Genomic DNA, 20800 nt, shown 5'->3' with positions numbered 1-20800 from the left:
GTTTGTGTGGCTTATCAAAGTGTATGCTGTGTGTGTGTGAGCTCCAGTGTGTTTGATCAGTGCTGAGGGGGCAGTTAGAATAAACACTCGGCTGTCAACAGTGAAAAGGCCACAGCCCCCCGTCCCCCTTCCAGTTTTACAAACCCACCGATACCCAACACACACTCAGCTCCTCCCCACCACTAATCTACTAATGCCATAGCAACCTCTCTCTCTCTCTCTCTCTCGCTACCTCTCTGTGACACACACACACACACACACATAGCTGCATCCTGAACAGTAATGACAAGCTTACTGTTTGATCCAATATCTCCTCTCTCTCTATTATTCTCCCTCTCTCTCTCCCTATCTCTCTCTGTCTCTCTGTGTGTGGAGTATCTTATTGGTCAGTTGTGTAACAGCGTAGAGTATCTTAGTGGTCAGTGATCAGTGGTGTAACAGTGTGGAGTATGTTAGTGGTCAGTGGTGTAACAGTGTGGAGTACGTTAGTGGTCAGTGGTGTAACAGTGTGGAGTATGTTAGTGATCAGTGGTGTAACAGTGTGGAGTATCTTGGTGGTCAATGGTGTAACAGTGTGGAGTATCTTGGTGGTCAGTGGTGTAACAGTGTGGAATATGTTAGTGGTCAGTGGTGTAACAGTGTGGAGTATGTTAGTGGTCAGTGGTGTAACAGTATGGAGTATCTTGGTGGTCAATGGTGTAACAGTGTGGAGTATGTTAGTGATCAGTGGTGTAACAGTGTGGAGTGTGTTAGTGATCAGTGGTGTAACCGTGTAGAGTATGTTAGTGGTCATTGGTGTAACAGTGTAAAGTAAGAGTAAGACTCTCTCCCTCTTACCAGGTGAAGATGAGGCAGAGGAGGGTGCTGATAAGGATAAGCACCTGGTTGAACATGGCTGAGTGGGTGCGCTGGATGGCTCTGTGCAGGTCATTCTGAAACACACACACATTGAATAAGTATATTTTTCTGCATTAACTTGAAGGTTTTAATCACTGATTAATCCACACATTTAAAAGAATGTGAGATTCTAAAATCTCTCCAAATACTAAAAAAGATTTGTGATCCTTTTCTTAACAATCTAATCACTGCAAACTATAATTCTGAAGGTTTGGATCTGAAAACTGGAATTTAGTTGTCAGTGGTGTAACAGTATAGAGTATGTTAGTGGTCAGTGGTGGAACAGTGAGGAGTGTGTTACAGGTCAGTGGTTTGGCAGTGTGAAATGTGCTACAGGTCAGTGGTGTAACAGTGTGGAGTATGTTACTGGTCAGAGGTGTAACATTGTGGAATGTGTTACACGTCAGTAGTGTAACAGTGTGAAATGTGCTACAGGTCAGTGGTGAAACAGTGTGGAGTATGTTAGTGGTCAGTGGTGTAACAGTGTGGAGTATGTTAGTGGTCAGTGGTGTAACAGTGTGAAATATGTTACAGTTCAGTGGTGTAACAGTGTGGAGTATGTTAGTGGTCAGTGGTGTAACAGTGTGAAATATATTACAGGTCAATGGTGTAACAGTGTGGAGTGTGTTACAGGTCAGTGGTGTAACGGTGTGGAATGTGTTACACGTCAGAGGTGTAACAGTGTGAAATGTGTTAGGGGTCAGTGGTGTAACAGTATGGAGTGTGTTACAGGTCAGTGGTGTAACGGTGTGGAGTATGTTAGTGGTCAGTGGTGTAACAGTGTGGAATGTGTTACTGGTCAGAGGTGTAACAGTGTGGAATTTATTACTTAACTACAATATAGTGATATAATACAATAATATCTAAAATGTTAAGATTTAAAGATTGTAAGAATGTCCAAAAACAGGATCACAAATCCTAAAAGAAGAAGTTTTTGGAATCCTGAATTATTGAAGAGCACTATAATTAGAGAGCCGGCCTACAGGAGCGTAAATTAAATACTCAGCAGCGGAACGTAAATGTCAGGAAAAGCCAGTGGAAGCCTCCGGAAATCACTTTAACAGTCAGACGGGTCGGGAGAGGCTTACAGCGGCTTACGGAAAGAGTGGAACGAGAGAGAGAGAGAAAGGGAACACGGCAGAAAAGACACAGATATGCACTAATAACATTTTTAAAGGCGACGCCAGCCACTGATATTTCATTAACAGGATTATCAGCGCGAGCACTCTCCTTCTATTCCAAGTCTTTTCCACGGCTTTCAGCCTTCAAAGGGAGAAGCTCCGCAGATTACAATTCAGTCTGCTCACTGCAATCATCCTCATTTAAAAAAAAATGGGGAAAAAACACGAACCAGCAGCTCTGATTTCAGCTGGAGTTCATGCTAATGCGCCTAATTGCAATTAGTCTCACGCTGTTCGGACTGTATGTCAATTTTACTAATTTGCACTTTGTGCTCTGAGAGCCTTGCTTTTCCCGGACAGACACAGAGGAGAAACAGGTAGACGGGGAGAGAAATCTGAGGGCAAAATCCACAGGGAAAACAACAGCAACATTTGTTGTGCTCACGATCATGTTCTCCAGGGCGTGTTTGGCCAGCCAGCAGTTCAGAAAGACGGGGATGAAGAGGCTTCGGAGAGAGGGCAAAATCACCTGCCAGAAAACACAGAGAGAATTCCCATTTACGGAACGGCATTCCAAAATTCCAGAAATTTCCAGCGTGATCAAGTAATAACATACGGAACTAGAACTTAGGAAGCGCACTGCCTGAAGTGGTTGCTATGGTATTGCTATATAATGTTTCTAGGTGGTTGATATAGTGGTAGCTGTGGTATTTTAGGTTGCTAGGGTGCCCCAGGTTGTCGCTAATGTGGTGCTATGTGGTTGCTACGGTATTGCTATTCAGTGTTGCTAGGTGGTTGATATAGTGGTTGCTGTGGTATTTCAGGTTGCTAGGGTGCCCCAGGTTGTCGCTAATGTAGTGCTAAGTGGTGGTGCTATGGTGTTGTTAAGGTCTTTATTGGTGGTTGTTATGGTATTCAAGTTAGTTGCTAGAGTATGCTTATGGTCCTTTATGTGTTTTCTAGGGTGTCCGAGAAGGTTGCTAATGTGTTACTTATTTTTGTACTTTGGTGTTGCTGATGTGGTTGCTATGGTATTGCTATATAATGTTGCTAGGTGGTTGATATCGTGGTTGCTGTGATATTTCAGGTTGCTAGGGTGCCCCAGGTTGTCGCTAATGTAGTGCTAAGTGGTGGTGCTATGGTGTTGTTAAGGTGTTTATTGGTGGTTGATATAGTGGTTGCTGTGGTATTTCAGGTTGCTAGGGTGCCCCAGGTTGTCGCTAATGTAGTGCTAAGTGGTGGTGCTATGGTGTTGTTAAGGTCTTTATTGGTGGTTGTTATGGTATTCAAGTTAGTTGCTAGAGTATGCTTATGGTCCTTTATGTGTTTTCTAGGGTGTCCAAGAAGGTTGCTAATGTGTTACTTATTTTTGTACTTTGGTGTTGCTGATGTGGTTGCTATGGTATTGCTATATAGTGTTGCTAGGTGGTTGATATAGTGGTTGCTGTGGTATTTCAGGTTGCTAGAGTGCCCCAGGTTGTCGCTAATGTAGTGCTAAGTGGTGGTGCTATGGTGTTGTTAAGGTCTTTATTGGTGGTTGTTATGGTATTCAAGTTAGTTGCTAGGGTATTCTTAGGGTTCTTCATGTGTTTACTAGGGCGTCCTACGAGGTTGCTAATTTGTTACTTATTTTGGTACTTTGGTGTTGTTAATGCGTTCCTTGTTGGTTGCTAGGGTGCCCCAGGATGTTGCTAATGTGGTGCTAAGTGGGTGCTATTGTGTTGTTAATGTGTTTCTAGGTGGTTGCTAAGATGTTAAATGAGTTTGATGATGTAAGTGACCAGTGAATGGAAGGACAAAGCAGGAATGGCTAGTAAAGTGTATTGTGTAGTTGGTGTACTCGGGAGCAACACTACAGCGGAAAAAACTCTGGACACCACACTTGGCTTTTCGGCTGCATTTGGGTCAAGAGGAAAATTGCGTAAGGTCCGCAGTTCAGGCAACCATTCCTTTAACACAGCCCTTACGTTGTGTCTCAGTGTGGGCAGTGAGAAGTGCTTTGTGCTGCTTGCGTAAGAAGCCAGAGTGGACACTCACAGTGATAACGAAGGGGACGGCACTGATCATCTCCAGGATGAACGGGACGCGCAACACTTGCTCCCACACGTTGCCCTGGAAACACAGGAAGAAGGCCAGGGTCAGTGTGTTTGGGGGAGGGGGATATCCCCGCCTGTAGGACCCAGTTGGGAAGGACGAGGGGGAAAAGGTCAACCTGCATTAGAAGCTGCTGAAATGGGCTAAAGCCTATAGTGACCAAATGTGTCCCGCTCCACCCAAAAGCCTCCACCCTACCCCTCTCGCTGTGGGTAGCGGCCTGTGACACCTGCCATTATCTGGATAGTATCTGGATCCACTTTGACCGGATTCTGTTTACACTTGTCATTAAAATACGTCTTCATTGTGCTTAGGGGGAGAATATGAACTGAGGGGTTAATTGGAAGAAATAAATAAAATTAGGTAGCTACACCCAAATCCTGCAAGCAATCGTGTTAGCTAGCTAGCTAGGTCATTTTCTAACAAATTTAGGTAGCTACATGCAAATCATGTAAACTATAATGTTAGATTGCTAGCTAGTTTTCTGACTACTTTAGCTAGCTCCACCCCAATCTTGTAATCACTCACGATAGCTAGTTAGCTTTCTAAGCTTTCTAACTAATTTAGGCGTCTTACATGTGTAAACAATCCTGTTAGGTAGTTAGCTACTTAGTTTTCTAATGAATTTAGGTAGCTGTACCCAAATCATGTAAACAACCACGTTAGCTTGCTAGCTAGTTCATTTTCTAACTAATTTAGGTAGCTGACTCATGTAAACAATGGTGGTTTTTTAAGGTTTTTTAACTAATTTTGGTAGCTCCACCCAAATCATGTAGTCAAACAATTGTGATAGCTAAATAGATAGTTAGCTTTCTAACTAACAATCGTGTTAGCTAGCTAGCTAGCTAGTTGTTTAGCTAACTAATTTAGGTAGCTACACCCAAATGATGTAAACAATCATGATAGCTAGTTATCTAGTCATTTAGCTAACTAATTTAGGTAGCTTTGCTCAAATCATGTAAACAATTGTGTTAGCTAGATAGGTAGTTAGTAGGTTTCTAACTAATTTAGTTAACTGACTAGTGTTAACTAGCTAGTTAGTTTTTAAGTTCTCTTAAAAAATTCACCCAAATGATGTAAACAATGGAGTTAGCTAGCTAGATAGTTAGCTCAGCTCACTCATGCAAACAGTTATGTTAGCTAGTTAGCTAGTTGTTCAGCTAACTAATTTAGGTAGCTCCACCCAAATCATAGCTAATTAGTTTTGTAACTAATATAGGTAGCTAACATATGTAAATAATTGTGTTAGCTAGCTAGCTAGTTAGTTATCTGACTAATTTAGGTAGCTCACTGGCTGTATGGCTTCCTTGTGCCCAAGCTGGGCCTTCTTTGGCCAATTATTTCCACTTTCCGTTTTTACTATATAATATATTTTAGATAATAATCACTATTTGACTATATTTTAGCATTACTGCTGAATTCTCCGAATACTGGGCCATATCTTTGTGTTGGTCATGGGAGCAGAGCACTCACTGAAGCTCTGCTGGAGCTTCTACTAACAGTTCCTTATTTTCCCCCTGATTGTTTTTCTTGTGCAGTGACTCGTGAACCTCTCTCCTTCATGATTAAACAGGCAGAGGAAGAGTTTGACAAGTCATTTCACAACGAGCTCAATGAGGTTGTGTTTCAGGTCAGTTATTTATTTGATTTATTTAGCAAACAAACAAACACAAAAACAACCCTAATCATTCACTAATCTTCTCATTCGCTTGTTCCTCAGCAGGGTCACGGTGGGTACAGAGTCTCTACCCAGCAGTGTTGCCGACTGCTTCCAGAGGGAAGTAGCAAAAGCCTGCTGGAAAAGTGTCTCCAGGCGTCTCTAGATGACGCAATGCGCTAATTTGCATGTCTGTGCCGCAATTACGTCATATTTACATGCTGTAGCCTGTTTCCTTACCAAGGTTTGATTCTCTCAATAGTAGGTATCTAAAGTTGGGGCCCAGAGAGAGCACGGTTGGCCTTGCTCTCTCTAGGGTGGGTAAATGTCAAATTCTCCCCACAATGCTGGCCGGACTGGCGTCTGCTGGTACACGGCGCTTTCCTCAGAGCGCGTTGGTTGCATGATGACCAACAGTTCGGAAAAAGAGGTGCTGGTGTGTTGTGCACGTGTCCTGTGAACCTGACCCACCACTGTCCCAGACATGGGTGTAGAAGACTTGTTCATTTCGCCAGGAATCAATGCAGCCCAGGGAGAGCAGGGAGAGACGGAGACGGAGACAGTGAGACAGAGGGACGCTTGAGGGAAGCGGCAGCAGCAGACTCCATTAATCTCAGGAAGAATCTGAGGCCAACTTCAAAGCAGGCATGAAACTCAAAGGCTCTGAAAGGGAAGAGCACGCCTCTCGCTCCGTTCCCCCACTTACTCGGCCAGCACAAGAGCTCTCAAAAAACAAAAGTACTGATTGGTACACATGTCTCTCTCTCTCATATACCTGCTCTTATCTTCCTCCTCCTCCTTCTCCTCCTCCTCCATCCTCCCCTCCTCCTTTGATCCTGGCTTCAACGCTGAGGAGAGTCACGCTAAGCGTTTGCACCTGAGCTGAAGTCGCATTGACACATTCAACAATAGCGTTTCCTCACCCAGGCTTTAGGGACCCTACGGACAGCCCACATTTTCGAGGCCTCCCAGCCTCCCTAGGTGCAGATGTACTGTGGTTAGCTACGGTGGTTGGTGTAGCGTTGTGGATTACAGACTAGGGTTTGATTCTCTGGTCGGACAAGTCTTACATGTGTAACCAGTGGTGAATTTAGGTATGGGCACCATGGGACTATGAGCCAGAAATAGGCTCATTAATTAAGGGGCTGCCATCAGCAGTCGGAGTCAGAGAGAGCACAACTGGCCTTGTGCTCTCAGGGGTGGGCTGATGGCATTTCCTCCCCATGTCACTCCTAGTTGGATGTTGGTCAGCACAGGCGTCTGTTAGGGGGGCAGTTCCCGAACTTTCCAATGGCCAGTCTTCCATTGGAACGTGAAAGATGGAGAAGGACAGGATGATATAACTGATGACTTTGCATCAAAAAAGGCAAGAAGGTTCAGGTTCTAGACGGCAGTTAAGGGTTCGCTCAGGACGCTACACAAGCTAGAACCTCTAGCTTGCCAGTGTGTGTAACATGATGTCACATGGACGCGTAAGTCGCCCAAGACAAGAGCGTCAGCTAAATGCCGTAAATGTAAATGGCTTGCTTGGCTGTAATTAAGCTAGCTAGCACTCTACCTACTCTGGCGTCAATTTGTGCTGACTCACATGTTCAGGAGGTCAGACCGTTCCCTTTTCTTTAAATTACGCCGCCCCAGATTTCCCTCAGCAAGTGAGCAATTGTGGAGGTGGCGAAGTCAGAATTGAGGGCTGGTGTTCTTGATTGCTTGGTTCGGATGTGCTGACAGATGGAAAAGGGCTCAAATGTGGAACCCCTGTGGACTTTGTTGGCTGTGGTTATTGTTCTGCTCCAACATGTTCCAAAGAAAGGTCTGGAAAAGTTTGTGGACACCTCTTCTATCGAATACACCCACTGCTGACACAGATGTGTAAATGCACACATGGACAGCCTATCTAGTCCCTGTAGAGAAGTACTGCCAATAGAATCGATAAAAAAACATAACCTTTTTGGCACCATGCTGCCTAATGCCAGGTGTGGGATAGAGGGAAATAAAGCCCCCCAGGATTGAGCTGTGGACCAGTGGAGGAACTGTGTTCTCTGGAAAGATGGTTGGTGCACCATCTAATATTTTCTAATACTTTTGGGTTGAGCTGGGGATGAGGTGAGGCGGTGATCATCATCCAACATTTTGACGTCACTGACGCTCTTGCCGCTGAATGCAATCAAATCCTCACAGCAATGCTTCAAGTCACAATAATTGAGCAGGTGTCCCAATATTTTTGTCCAAATAGTGTATAAATTGGTTTTCCCTTGGAATGATCAACTGGAACATATAGTGTTAATTAAGGTCCTGGAGAGTTCTGGAAGCATGCTCAGCTCGTCAGCACCACAATTAGCTGTATGACCGCTCATGTGGGTGCAACATGGACTAGGTGGATTCCAGCTGGGCATGGGCTCTGAATGGCATGGGCTTTTTGCACATGTGTTGTTACTGGGACCCAGTCGGGCTTCCCAAATGGGCTCTATCCATGTTCCATCTAGGCCCCATGTGCACTGTACAACCCAGATGGGGCTCATGTTTAACCCTTCCTCATCCCATTGCTTCGCTGACCCTGGTGGGACCCCGGTGGCAATGGAGAACGTGTGATACCATAGGAGCTACGGCAATGGTGCAGTGGGGCACTCACCTTGTAGCTGAGGTACACCAGCAACATGGTTTCGGAAAAGCTGATGAAGGCCACAAGCACCTGGTGGGAGGGGAACACACACCGACAGAGACGAGAGATATGAGAAAGCAGACAGAGGAAGAGTGGGAGGATGCAGTGGGTGGACTTGGGCATAATGCCACTTACTGTGAAAGCGATGTCTGGGCCAAGTGGCCAAACATCAAGAGGACAAAAAAAGTGTGTGTGTGTGTGTTTGTGTTTGTGTCTGAGTGTGAACTGAATTCATTTAGTCTGCATGCTTGTATCGGCCTGTCTGTATCTTTCAGCGATGCCCTGCAAGCTGCCATGTGTGTGTATTTGTGTGTGTGTTTGCGAGTGTGTATGGAAAAGGTTAATTGTTCTGACCTGTAGTGCCCAAAGCGGCAGAGGTCTGTTCACCCAGATAATGAGGGACCTTGTGGTACAGGGGCCATTATTTTGTGGAAACAGAGCGACCGACACACACACACACACACACACACAGAGAGAGAGAGAAACAAACATGTCAGATACGCTCGGGTAGAGACGAGGATTTGAGACCTCATCTCACAGTTCACAGTTTCCAAACACACTTAAAGCGACAGTTTGACCAAAAATGTGATCTACTCAGTTTGCACCCGTACTCCCAACACCGTCCATCAGCCGAGAAGATGTCAGATGGGGTCGCCTTAACATTAGCCAGGCGTGGACTCGAGGGGTAAAAAGCCCCCCAGCATTGAGCTGTGGAGCAGTGGAGGAACTGTGTTCTCTGGAATGATGGATGGTGGAGCTCCACCCAGTACTTTAACTCTTCTTATGCTGCCTAATATGTAGATCTGACCCTTTGACAGGTGCCACTGTAGCCAAATAATCAACGTTTTTCACCAAACAGCCATAACATTAGTACCGGTTAGATTAGACAGGTGAAGAGACAGGTGAAAACACTGATTACCTGTACCATCTACAATGGCATCTGTCCAGAGGTGGATACACTGGCCAGCAAGGCAAGCGAACAGTGAGTGGGAGAAATCGGAGGCAGAAAAAAATGGGCGGGCCTAAGGTTAGAACATCAGACAGGTGTTCCAAGAAAGGACAACCGGTGAACTGGCAACAGGGTCAGGGTCATTGGCACCTAAGGCTCACTGATGCTCAGAACTTAAAAGACTTACAGAGCCTTCAGAAGTCTTGTGGAGGCATCTGAACATGCCTCAAATGGTCAGATTGGCGGCACAAGGGGGGGGGGGGCTACTCAATATTAGGCAGGTGGTGCTAATGTTATGGCTGATTGCTGTATAGTCATTATTCTGTGTTAAATCAAAAGCTGTATTAATGCCACAAGCGATTCCACTTTAAAGTGGAGGTGTACGTCCGAACACCGCCTTCAAAAGATGAATATGTTCATTTTTATGTGCGGCCCGTTTATATCCGTGCTGCAAGGACGTTCCCCCCAACGCCAGGCTGATTGAAAGTGAACAGCGGGTCTTGTTAAGAATAGACTCCGAATGGTTCTGCATTAATTTGGCTAAATTAATGAGGCTGTAACGGCGCAGCAAACCAAAGCGCAGCATGAGGAACAGCTTGAAGGGTTAATGGCTGTGTGAGCACACACACACAGCTGTTTTCTCCTCTCAGACACAAAGCATCAGAGGGATCCTTGGCTAAAAATAGCTCTTCCTTATCGTATTGGAAGCCCCCTTCTCCTTAACTGTGTTCAGCTGTCAATAAATCAATACTACAGCCGAGCAGGAGGCCGAGCAGGGAGTTCAGTCTGACGCCTCGAACGGCTGTCTGTACAATCTGAAGCCACTGGTCAGCAAAAGCATAAAATCCAACGTCCTTCAACGTCTTTGGTGTCTGAAGTTTCTGAAGCTTCTTCTGTTGGAGCTACCAACAGCTAGAGCTACCATGCTAATGTAGCTAACAAGCAATGGAAGCTCCTAATCCTGCTGAAAGAAAAAACAGCCTGTCCAGCTTAAGCTGGTCAGGCAGAAACATACCTTATACCTTATAGCAGCCTGTCCAGCAAAGCCCAAGCTGGTTGACCAGCATGACCAGCAAAACCAGGCTGGTTGACTAGCACGACCAGCAAGACCAAGCTGGTTTGACCAGCATGACCAGCAAGACCAAGCTGACTGATCAACATGACCAGCATGACCAAGCTGATTGACCAACATGACCAGCATGACCAATGACCATGACCTTTAGACGTGTAACATGTCTCAGCTGATCAGCTGCTTGATTTTTTGCCGTGGAACTATGGCTTTAAGCAGGCCGGTCTGAGGCCGTGTGTATGAGACAGGACTGACTCAGATATAATGAGGATATATTATTATTGCTGCGTAATGGGCCAGCGCCTGCAGGTCCGGCGGGAGCTCCGGGAGACGGATGGTCCGGATCGATTATGTTCTGTTTTTCCCTCATTAAAGAAACTCTGCCGATCTGTCCGCCAGCCCCCTCTGGACCCTGCCCAATGTCTCCAGCCGTTTCATTCCAACTCGCAGGTACTTACCAGTCAAAGTGGCTTTTGTTCTGCGCAGAGGCATTCTGCCTGAGACAGCCGGGGCTGGGGAGGAAACACACACACAAAGAAAAATGAAGACGGAACCAGCGGCTGGCACTCGGTATCGACATCTAAAGACCCATCCATCTTTTCCAGTTCACCCTTTCTGCCTCTGGTGTACCCTCAGTCCTCCCTCCCAACTCCTAGACCAACGGTTTCAGACTCAGGTTCGAAGGTCCAGCACAGTTTGGAGCTTTCCCTGCTCAAACACGTCAACCAGTAAAGGATCTACGCTGGTCTGAACTGAGCTGTTCTGGGCTGTACCTTGACAGATTTCCAAACCCAGGCAGTGACTGGATAAGTCAAGAGTTTAGAGGATAATCTAGCCAACATGCTTATGTGGGTGGAACGAACGTGAACTAGGTGGGATCCAGATGGGTTCCAGGTGGACATGGGCTCTGAAAGGGTTTGTACAGGTGTTTTGTTACAGGAACCCAGTTGGGCTTCCAAAATGAAAACCATTGTTACAGCCCACCTTAATCCCACACGGGTCCCATCTAGGCCCATATATGTGTGCTACCCAGAAGGGGCCCCTGTTTAACCATCTTTATTTCAGATCTTCTTATTTCAGATCTTCTTATTCTAGATCTTCTTATTTCAGATCTTCTTATTCTAGATCTTCTTATTTCAGATATTCTTACTTTAGATCTTCTTATTTCAGATCTTCTTACTTTAGATCTTCTCATTTGAAATATTCCATTATTTCAGATCTTCTTACTTTAGATCTTCTCATTTGAAATATTTCATTATTTCAGATCTTCTTACGTCAGATCTTCTTATTTCAGATCTTCTTATTTTAGATAATCTTATTTCAGATCTTCTTATTTTAGATCTTCTATTATTTCAGATCTTCTTATTTCAGATCTTCTTATTTCAGATCTTCTTATTTTAGGTATTCTATTATTTTAGATCTTAATTCAGATCTTCTTATTTTAGATCATCTTTTTTTAGATCTTCTATTATTTTAGATCTTCTCATTTTAGATATTTCATTATTTCAGATCTTATGTTAGATCTTCTATTATTTCAGATCTTCTTTTAGATCTTCTATTATTTCAGATCTTCTCATTTTAGATCTTCTTATTTCAGATCTTCTTATTTTAGATCTTATTTCAGATCTTCTTATTTTAGATATTCTATTATTTTAGATCTTATTTCAGATCTTCTTATTTCAGATCTTCTTATTTTAGATCTTCTATTATTTCAGATCTTCTTACTTTAGATCTTCTCATTTTAGATATTTCATTATTTCAGATCTTCTTACGTTAGATCTTCTATTATTTCAGATCTTACTTAAAATAAATTAAAATAAATCACCTCATCAAGTCAAAAGAATATTCTATTGTCTCCATATCTTCTAAATGGGGGACACTGCTTTCTTTCTGTAGGATAAACCTTCAATTTTCAGAACACTTTGGGCCGGCCTTTCTCTCTTCCTCACTCCCACCGGGGGTCCGGCTTCCTATTTTCGCCATGCTCTGCCCTTTCCTCACCTGTTCTTGACTTTCTCGCCCTCGATCACACACACACATACAATAATTCACAGCGGGTCCTGTCTCCCTCGGTCTGCTAAAGTTCTTCAACCTGTGGAGGCCCGCAGAACTACACACCATACCTGATTAAGCTTAAAAACTAAGCTTCTTCATGGGTTGAAACAGATGGTTACGAGTAGGGAACCCCCATCCCAGATGTCCTCTGGATGGATGGATGGATGGATGAATGGATGGATGAGTCAAGATCTTGAAATAGCTCACCCTCAAGGCAGTGGTTCCCAACCCTGGTCCTGGAGGAAGACCACCTGCATGTCCTTCACATTTTAGTGGCTTCCTGCTCTACTCAGAAAGGGCTTGATAACCCCCTAGACCTTGTAGCCGGCACATCCTCACTTTCATAACTACAGTACTGTCATAATTATCATCAGTTTCATAGGTCCTATGATAGAACCCTGTGGGACTCACAATCACCACTGTTTCTGCATGAGGATTAATAACTAAATAATACACCTAGAGTTTAAGGGGTTGGATCAATTAGCAGCTTAGCTGGATAAGGTGTGTCAAGGGCAGGGAAAAGACTAAAATGTGTAGAACCACGGTTCTCCATCCCGACCAGGGATGGGAACCACTGGCTTTTTAAGGTGTACTGCAATAGCAACATGTAGCAGCAGTCTACAGTAGGCTGGATTTCCAGAATCAAGGAATCCCGGGCCCGTCTCTCACCAGTCTCTCTGTTCACGCGGGTCGTCCAGCAGCACTCGGACGATGTAGAGCAGGCAGCTCACCACCTTCAGGAAGAAGTTGAAGAGGCGCACTCTCAAACCTGCAGTGACCACACAGATTAGATCAAGACCAAACCAGGCAGGGACACAAAACAGGGACAGACAGCAGGGGACAAACCAGCACAAAGAAAGCATGCGGAATGGCCAAGGAACCATGTCGACTCGGGACAAACACCACCTTCGAAAGAAGCAGCAGTCGGGACATGGCCTGAGCCATACTGACCACCACAATGACCACATGCACAAGAGAAGCAAAGAGAAAGATTCAGCATTAGCCACATTGACCAGCACACTGTCCACCAGACTGATCACACACAGCAAACACAAAAGAGTGGCAGCAGTTGAAACATTGCAAGGGCCACACTGACCACCAGACTGACCACACACACAGGAAAAAAAGAATAAACACTACAGCACTACAGAATGAAGCAGAGGTTTGCATGGTATGGTGCATATTGACCACCACACTGGCCGCACACACACAGGACAAAAAATAGGAAAAACACCACCACCAAAAGAAGAAGCAGTTAGGACATGACATAAGCCACACTGACCACCACACTGACCACTGCACCCACAACAAACACCACCACCAAAAGTAGCAACATTCTGGGCATGGCATGAGCTTCACTGAAAACCACATTAACCACCACACTGACAAGTGTGGAGAACACTACAAAAAGAAGCAGCAGTTGGGACACGCTACTGACCACCACACTGAAAACAGAAAAACACCACCATCACCCAAAGCAGCAGCGGCAGGTATGAACCACATCAACCACATTAATCACATTAACCACAACACTGACCACCATGCTGACCACCACACTGACCACAACACTGACTACAAACAGGGGAAAAAAAAGAAACAGAAAAAACACCACCATAACCCAAAGCAGCACCATAACCCACATCAACCACCACAGCAGTCACACTATACACCACACTGACCACCATGCTGTCCACCACACTGACCACAAACAAGGAAAAAAAAAGAAACAAAAAAACCACCATCACCCAAAGCAGCAGCGGCCGGTACGAACCACAGCAACCACCACAGCAGTCACATTATACACCGCATTAACCACAACACTGACCACCACACTGTCCACCACACTGGCCACCACACTGACCACCAGCAGGAGGAACTCACTGGATCTTTGGTTTTTGATGAAGAACAGCTTTAGGCGTTCCTTGAATGTGTTCTCATTCACATAGAACTCTACCTGCACTCTGGGGGACCGGCCCCCATGGAGGACAGGGAGAGAGAGAGAGAGAGAGAGAGAGAGAGAGAGAGAGAGAAGACGAAGGACAGCATGAGAGGATGAAGACATACATGAAAGGAAGGAAAAAGGAGAGAAAGGGTTAGAGTTAGTGAAGTATAGTTATTATGGTAAGGCGTGTGTGTGTGTATTTGTGTGTGTGTGTGTATTTGTGTGTGTGTGTGTATTAAAGGCTAATGGCCTCGAGAGGAAACGGTCTTCACCACAGACAGCAGCTGCTGGCCTCGTTATCTCATTCCATTAAATGCAGCGCATCAAATGATGAAACTGCTACTGATGCTCGTGCCACCAAGGCCACGTTCACATTAGCAGCCTGATTGCTCAAGTCTGATCTTTTCTGCACCGACGGTCAACATTCGCCCTGCTAACTGATCCACTTCAGTCAGTCACCTGTGTGGCCTGGAAGTAAACAGCATGGGCTCATATTAGCATCGTTAGCCAACAACACTGTTGTGGCCCTGCTCTGGAGAAACATCTGCGTGACATCAGGATGAGATGACAACCAGGGAGAGGCCTAGATTATCACCATCCATTTATTCTACATGACTGTTTAATGCCCTGTAAACCTGGATGAACGTACCTTCACATGAGCAAACAGAATGGCGTAGTAACACACACACACACACACACACATATACACACACACATATATACACACACACACTGGTTTTCTAGGTGCCTTAGAATGGAAAACTGTATTTTTCTTGAAGAGATTAAAAATTATAGTTCCAGAAAGTCCAGCAGAACCAAAAGCGGTCCAGAAATTTCAAACCCTCAAAACTGTTACATCACAGTCTTGACTTATTATATTTATGCCAGTAAAATGGACATAAACCCCGCCCACTAGTGAAAGCCTTTCGAGCTAAACGCAGCTGCTGAAACATGGCAGAAGCGAAGCTATAAAGGCGAAAAGCTAACACTAGCACCCGTGTATCGAACCAACAACAGACCGGTGCTCCAACCACTGAGCCACCGCTGCCATCTACCCACCTAAAGAGAGCACGGCCAATTGTGCTCTCTCCGACTCCAGCTGCTGATGGCAAAGCAGCACAGCTCGGGAGTCGTACTCTCGACCTCTGGCCCATAGTGGTAGCTCTTTAGACCCCTGAGCTACTCGGAGGCCAATGGACAAAGGTCAAAGGTCATCCCTGAGGCGGTTTCTCCATCATGTGGGGCTGGTGATACCATGTACTGTTGTAACTGAATGCTCAGTTTGCTCAAAGCTTTCCTTGTCTTGTCCCGGACTTCTGCAAGACAGGGCCAGTAATCCTGATATTATGGTAGCAGGCTGGAAGGTTTAGGGTGCAGGTTAGTTAATGTGCCCAAAGAGATCCTCATCAAACACATAAATAAGCCCACTGGACCGGTCAGCTGAACAGTATTAGCAGGGCCAGACACAGTGGTATCCTGTTGGCACAATGCCTCCATCACCATTTTAACCATGTTATTAAGTATTAGCTGTAAGTGCAGTGTGGGGACTCTGGGTAACCACCAATCGTTCCCCTCTGCTTCACATATATTCACAGTGGTTACTTTGGCAAAACCACCACATTTAAGCCTAATAAAATCCATATTACTTATGAAATCCATCATTTCTACCATTACAAACTACTTCCAAAATACAAAACCACCCGGGATCACAAGCAGTTTGCACAGGCTACTGCAACAACCATATAGATCCAGTCCTCACATCACTTCCTGTGTGCTATGGTTTAAAATATTTCTCGTTTAAACACAGTGGGAAATGAGAGAAAGCAAGCGGACCACAGGGACCACCGTGGCCTACCCTGGCTTATTGTGGTCTGGTTCAGGGTTTGTTCAGAGACAGTCAGCAGCCCATCACTATTGAACGCTGCTGGGAGGTGTGTTTTCAAGGACCGGGCTTAGGGTTAGGGTGAAGATAGGTTTAGGGTTAGGTTAAAAGTTAAAAGGTGTTAGAGTTAGAGTTAGGGTTGGGGTGAGGTTAGGGATTGGGGTTTGGGTTGGGGTGGGGTTTGATGTTAGGGTTGGGGTTAGGGTTAGATTACGGTGAGATTAGGGTTAGGGTTAGGTTTGGGTGAGATTAGGGTTAGGGGTTTGGGTTGGGGTGGGGTTTGATGTTAGGGTTGGGGTTAGGGTTAGATTACGGTGAGATTAGGGTTAGGGTTAGGTTAGGGTGAGATTAGGGTTAGGGGTTTGGGTTGGGGTGGGGTTTGATGTTAGGGTTGGGGTTAGGGTTAGATTACGGTGAGATTAGGGTTAGGGTTAGGTTAGGGTTGGGTTAGGGTAAAGTTAAGGTTAGGGTTAGGTTAGGTTAGGGTTAGGTTAGGGTGAGATTAGGGTTAAGGGTTAGGGTTAGAGTTAGGTTAGGGTGAGATTAGGGTTAGGGTTGGGGTGGGGTTTGATGTTAGGGCTGGGGTTAGGGTTAGATTACGGTGAGATTAGGGTTAGGGTTAGGTTAGGGTTGGGTTTGGGTGAAGTTAAGGTTAGGGTTAGGGTTGGGGTGGGGTTTGATGTTAGGGCTGGGGTTAGGGTTAGATTACGGTGAGATTAGGGTTAGGGTTAGGGTTGGGTTTGGGTGAAGTTAAGGTTAGGGTTAGGTTAAGGTAAGATTAGGGTTAGGTTAGGGTGAGATTAGGGTTAGGGTGAAGTTAAGGTTAGGGTTAGGTTAGGGTTAGGGTGAGATTAGGGTTAGGGGTTAGGGTTAGGGTTGGGGTTGGGATTAGGGTAAGATCCTGGAGCATTGGTGTGAGTATTTGGGTTTGATTGCATTCAGCAACAAGAGCATTAGTGAAATCAGGATGTTTAACGATGATGATGATGATGATGATGATCACCCCCACATCTCATCATCCCCAACTCCTCCTAAAAGCACTGGATGAAACACCACCATCCACCATCATTCCAGAGTACACAGCTCCTCCACTGCTGCACAGCTTCAATGCTGGGGGGCTTTACACCCCTCTAGCCCACGCCTGGCTAACATTAGTCACGATACCAACAGGTTCATGCTGATCCTGTTCTATTGGCAGTACTTCTAGACAAGCTGTGTGTGAGTGCATTCATTAGATGGGGTGTCCACAAACATTTGGACATACTGTGTGTGTGTGTGTAGAAGTACTAGGCCTGTAGGCCTGTTTATTTCAGGTTTTCCTACAAAGACAGGATGTTTATGACCTGAAAATCTACAAAAGAGCGAGAGAGAGATGCACACACACACACACACACACACACACACACACACACAGCACAGCTAGAGCAACAGGCACATTTTGAATTCTGAGAAATTCCCGTTTGATCAGTCTCCTCCTGGTTCCTCGGCGCTCATAAAGCGACGCTACAGCAGAAGGATGGAGATGAAAACGGGACGACGGGGGGTGGGGGGGGGTGAGAAAGCGAGCGAGAGACATGGGGTATCTGATGACTCAGCCCTGGGTCGGTGAGGAGAGTGAGGAGGAAATATCCAGAATCCAGAAAATCCTCTATATATCACCCCCCCCCCTTCACCCCCCTGTCCACACCCCCACCCCCGCCTCTGTCTGTCACATGTTAGCAGCTGAAAAAAAAAAAAAAAGCAATGACCAATTTTGCAGGCTGGTAGGGGTCTATGAGTTGTGACCCCTCGCAGTGGTCAGTCTTCATGAGTCCTTCCTGCTCCCTACAAGCTCCCTCACGTGTGCATGGTGCGCACACACACATTGTGTTGCTATGGCGACTGGGAGAACCGCTCTCTCGCTCAGGGATGCTCTCGCACACGCACAGGCGCTCTGGTACGAGCAGGAGTGACTGCGGTAATCACTGGGGTAACTCTGTTCATTTGGAAGCGGGCTGAATACGGAGGTGGGGAAGGAGCGGCCACTAGGGGGCGCACTGGATGAAAAAAGGTTATGGCAGTTCCCGAGATCTGGTGCCCTTAATGTCCCTAACATGTACACTAGATGCCCAAAAGTTTGTGGACACCCCTTTTAATGAATGCTTTCAGCTACATTAGGTTGCACCTGTTGCTGACAGAGATGTGCAAATGCACACATACATACAGCTTGTCTATAAAGTTCCACACGCTGCTACCAAGAAAATATGCTAGATGTTGCTATCAGGACAATGTAGTAGATGGTGCTATCAGGGCAATATGCTAAATGTTGCTATCAGGACAATATTTTAGATGTTGTCTTCAGGACATTATTTTAGATGTTGCTATCAGGACAATATGCAAGATGTTGCTATCAGGACAATGTAGTAGATGTTGCTATCAGGACAATGTAGTAGATGTTGCTATCAGGACAATGTAGTAGATGTTGCTATCAGGGCAATATGCTAAATGTTGCTATCAGGACAATATTTTAGATGTTGTCTTCAGGACATTATTTTAGGTGTTGCTCTTAGGACAATGTAATAGATGTTGCTATCAGGACAGTATGCTAGATGTTGCTATGAGGACAATATTCTAGATGTTGTCTTCGGGACATTATTTTAGATGTTGATATCAGGACAATATGCTAGATGTTGTCTTCAAGACATTATTTTAGGTGTTGCTCTTAGGACAGTATGCTAGATGTTGCTATCAGGACAGTATGCTAGATGTTGCTATGAGGACAATATTCTAGATGTTGTCTTTAGGACATTATTTTAGATGTTGCTATCAGGACAATATGCGAGATGTTGATATCAGGACAATATGCTAGATGTTGTCTTCAAGACATTATTTTAGATGTTGCTATCAGGACAATATGCTTTAGTTGCTATCAGGACAATATGCGAGATGCTGCTATCAGGATAATGTAGTAGATGTTGTCGTCAGGACATTATTCTAGATGTTGCTATGAGGACAATATGCTAGATGTTGCTATCAGGACAATTATCTAGATGTTGTCTTCAGGACATTACTCTAGATGCTGCTATCAGGACAATATTCTAGATGTTGTCGTCAGGACATTATTCTAGATGTTGCTATGAGGACAATATGCTAGATGTTGCTATCAGGACAATTATCTAGATGTTGTCTTCAGGACATTATTTTAGATGTTGCTATCAGGACAATATGCGAGATGTTGATATCAGGACAATATGCTAGATGTTGTCTTCAGGACATTATTCTAGATGTTATCAGGACAAAATGCAAGATGTTGCTTTCAGGGCAGTGTGCTAGAATTTGCTATCCGGACAATCTTCTAGATGTTGTCTTCAGGACATTATTCTAGATGTTGCTGCTGCTCTTGTCCCTTGTTCCAGTTTGTAATGTGAACCACTGTCACTTGTGTTGTGAAGAACCGCTCCGCTGCACACAGGTATCCCAGTCATTAACCTCAATCTCTGCAGCTTCATCATTACAATGCTAATTTATCTGCGGCTAATTAGCTGTGAGGCGTAATTGTTCTTGGTCAGAGAGCACAGGCGGTGTTAAAACCGTTGAATAAACCTTTTAATTAAGCACAAGGATCCCGCAGCTCATGCGGCCTGATAGTCGGGCCGCTAATTGCAAATCATTATGGTGATCGACTGCAGAATCATAACAAGTGGACGTTCTTCAGCTGTGTGCTGCGCTGTGGCTGGAGTACCATTGACACCATGCCACCTGGACGGACTGTGCCACTGGACTCAGCCTTCACGTTTTGGGAATGGGAGTGTGTTTCAGTCCAAGCTAACGTTACCCTTTTTGGATATTTCGGAGCATTGCTGTGAGGATTTGATTGCATTCAGCGACAAGAGCTGTAGTGACGTCAGGATGCTGGATAATCACGCCTTAACTCCCCCTTAACTCATCCCAAAAGTACTGGACGGAGCTCCACCATCCATCATTCCAGAGAACACAGTTCCTCCACTGGTCCACAGCTTCACAATGTCGGGGGGCTGTATACCCCTCTAGCCCATGCCTGGCATGAGGCAGCATGGTGCCAATAGGTTCATCTAGGTTTATCCACTCCGGAGAGTCCTATTCTATTAGCAGTACTTGGCTGTGTGTGTCAGCAATGGGTGCAACTTAAAGTGGCTGAAAGCATTCATCAGAAGGGGTGTCCACAAACATTTGGACATGTAGTGCAGATGGTCCAGCAGAACTAGGACTGGGATTTGATTGGTTCTGTTGCGTCACATTGACACGTGTGGTAATGCAGGACATGGATGATGTTCCTTCTGCCCCCCAGAACTGACTGACCATATTGTAGCCGCTTCCATCTGCCAATCACCTTCCCGCTAAAACGAGAACATCACACCTGGACAGCCTGGAGGGTTTTTAATGAGTAGGCTTCCATAAGATCTCCTACAAACTTCTGCTATGAAAAATAATCAGCCTAATTGAGGCCAACCCCTGCA

General features: G+C 45.2%; 1 protein-coding gene across 2 annotated transcripts in view; it reads right to left on the bottom strand.

Annotated features, from left to right (window-relative positions):
- Nucleotides 1-20800, bottom strand: part of kcnt2b (potassium sodium-activated channel subfamily T member 2b) — a 98530-nt gene that overhangs the window by 56677 nt on the left and 21053 nt on the right. For both annotated transcript variants that reach the window (XM_072675219.1, XM_072675220.1), the window contains exons 2-9: nucleotides 14383-14462; nucleotides 13171-13270; nucleotides 10905-10958; nucleotides 8783-8831; nucleotides 8399-8458; nucleotides 4056-4130; nucleotides 2464-2547; nucleotides 838-932 (exon numbers count right to left, since the gene is read on the bottom strand). In XM_072675219.1, the coding sequence (XP_072531320.1) occupies nucleotides 838-932; nucleotides 2464-2547; nucleotides 4056-4130; nucleotides 8399-8458; nucleotides 8783-8831; nucleotides 10905-10958; nucleotides 13171-13270; nucleotides 14383-14462 (597 nt within the window). The remainder of the gene's footprint in view (nucleotides 1-837; nucleotides 933-2463; nucleotides 2548-4055; nucleotides 4131-8398; nucleotides 8459-8782; nucleotides 8832-10904; nucleotides 10959-13170; nucleotides 13271-14382; nucleotides 14463-20800) is intronic.

This window comes from Salminus brasiliensis, chromosome 3 (assembly GCF_030463535.1).
Source record: "Salminus brasiliensis chromosome 3, fSalBra1.hap2, whole genome shotgun sequence".
Lineage (NCBI taxonomy): Eukaryota > Metazoa > Chordata > Actinopteri > Characiformes > Bryconidae > Salminus > Salminus brasiliensis.
Note: the sequence above shows the minus strand (reverse complement) of the source record. Positions and strands in the feature narration are given on the sequence as shown.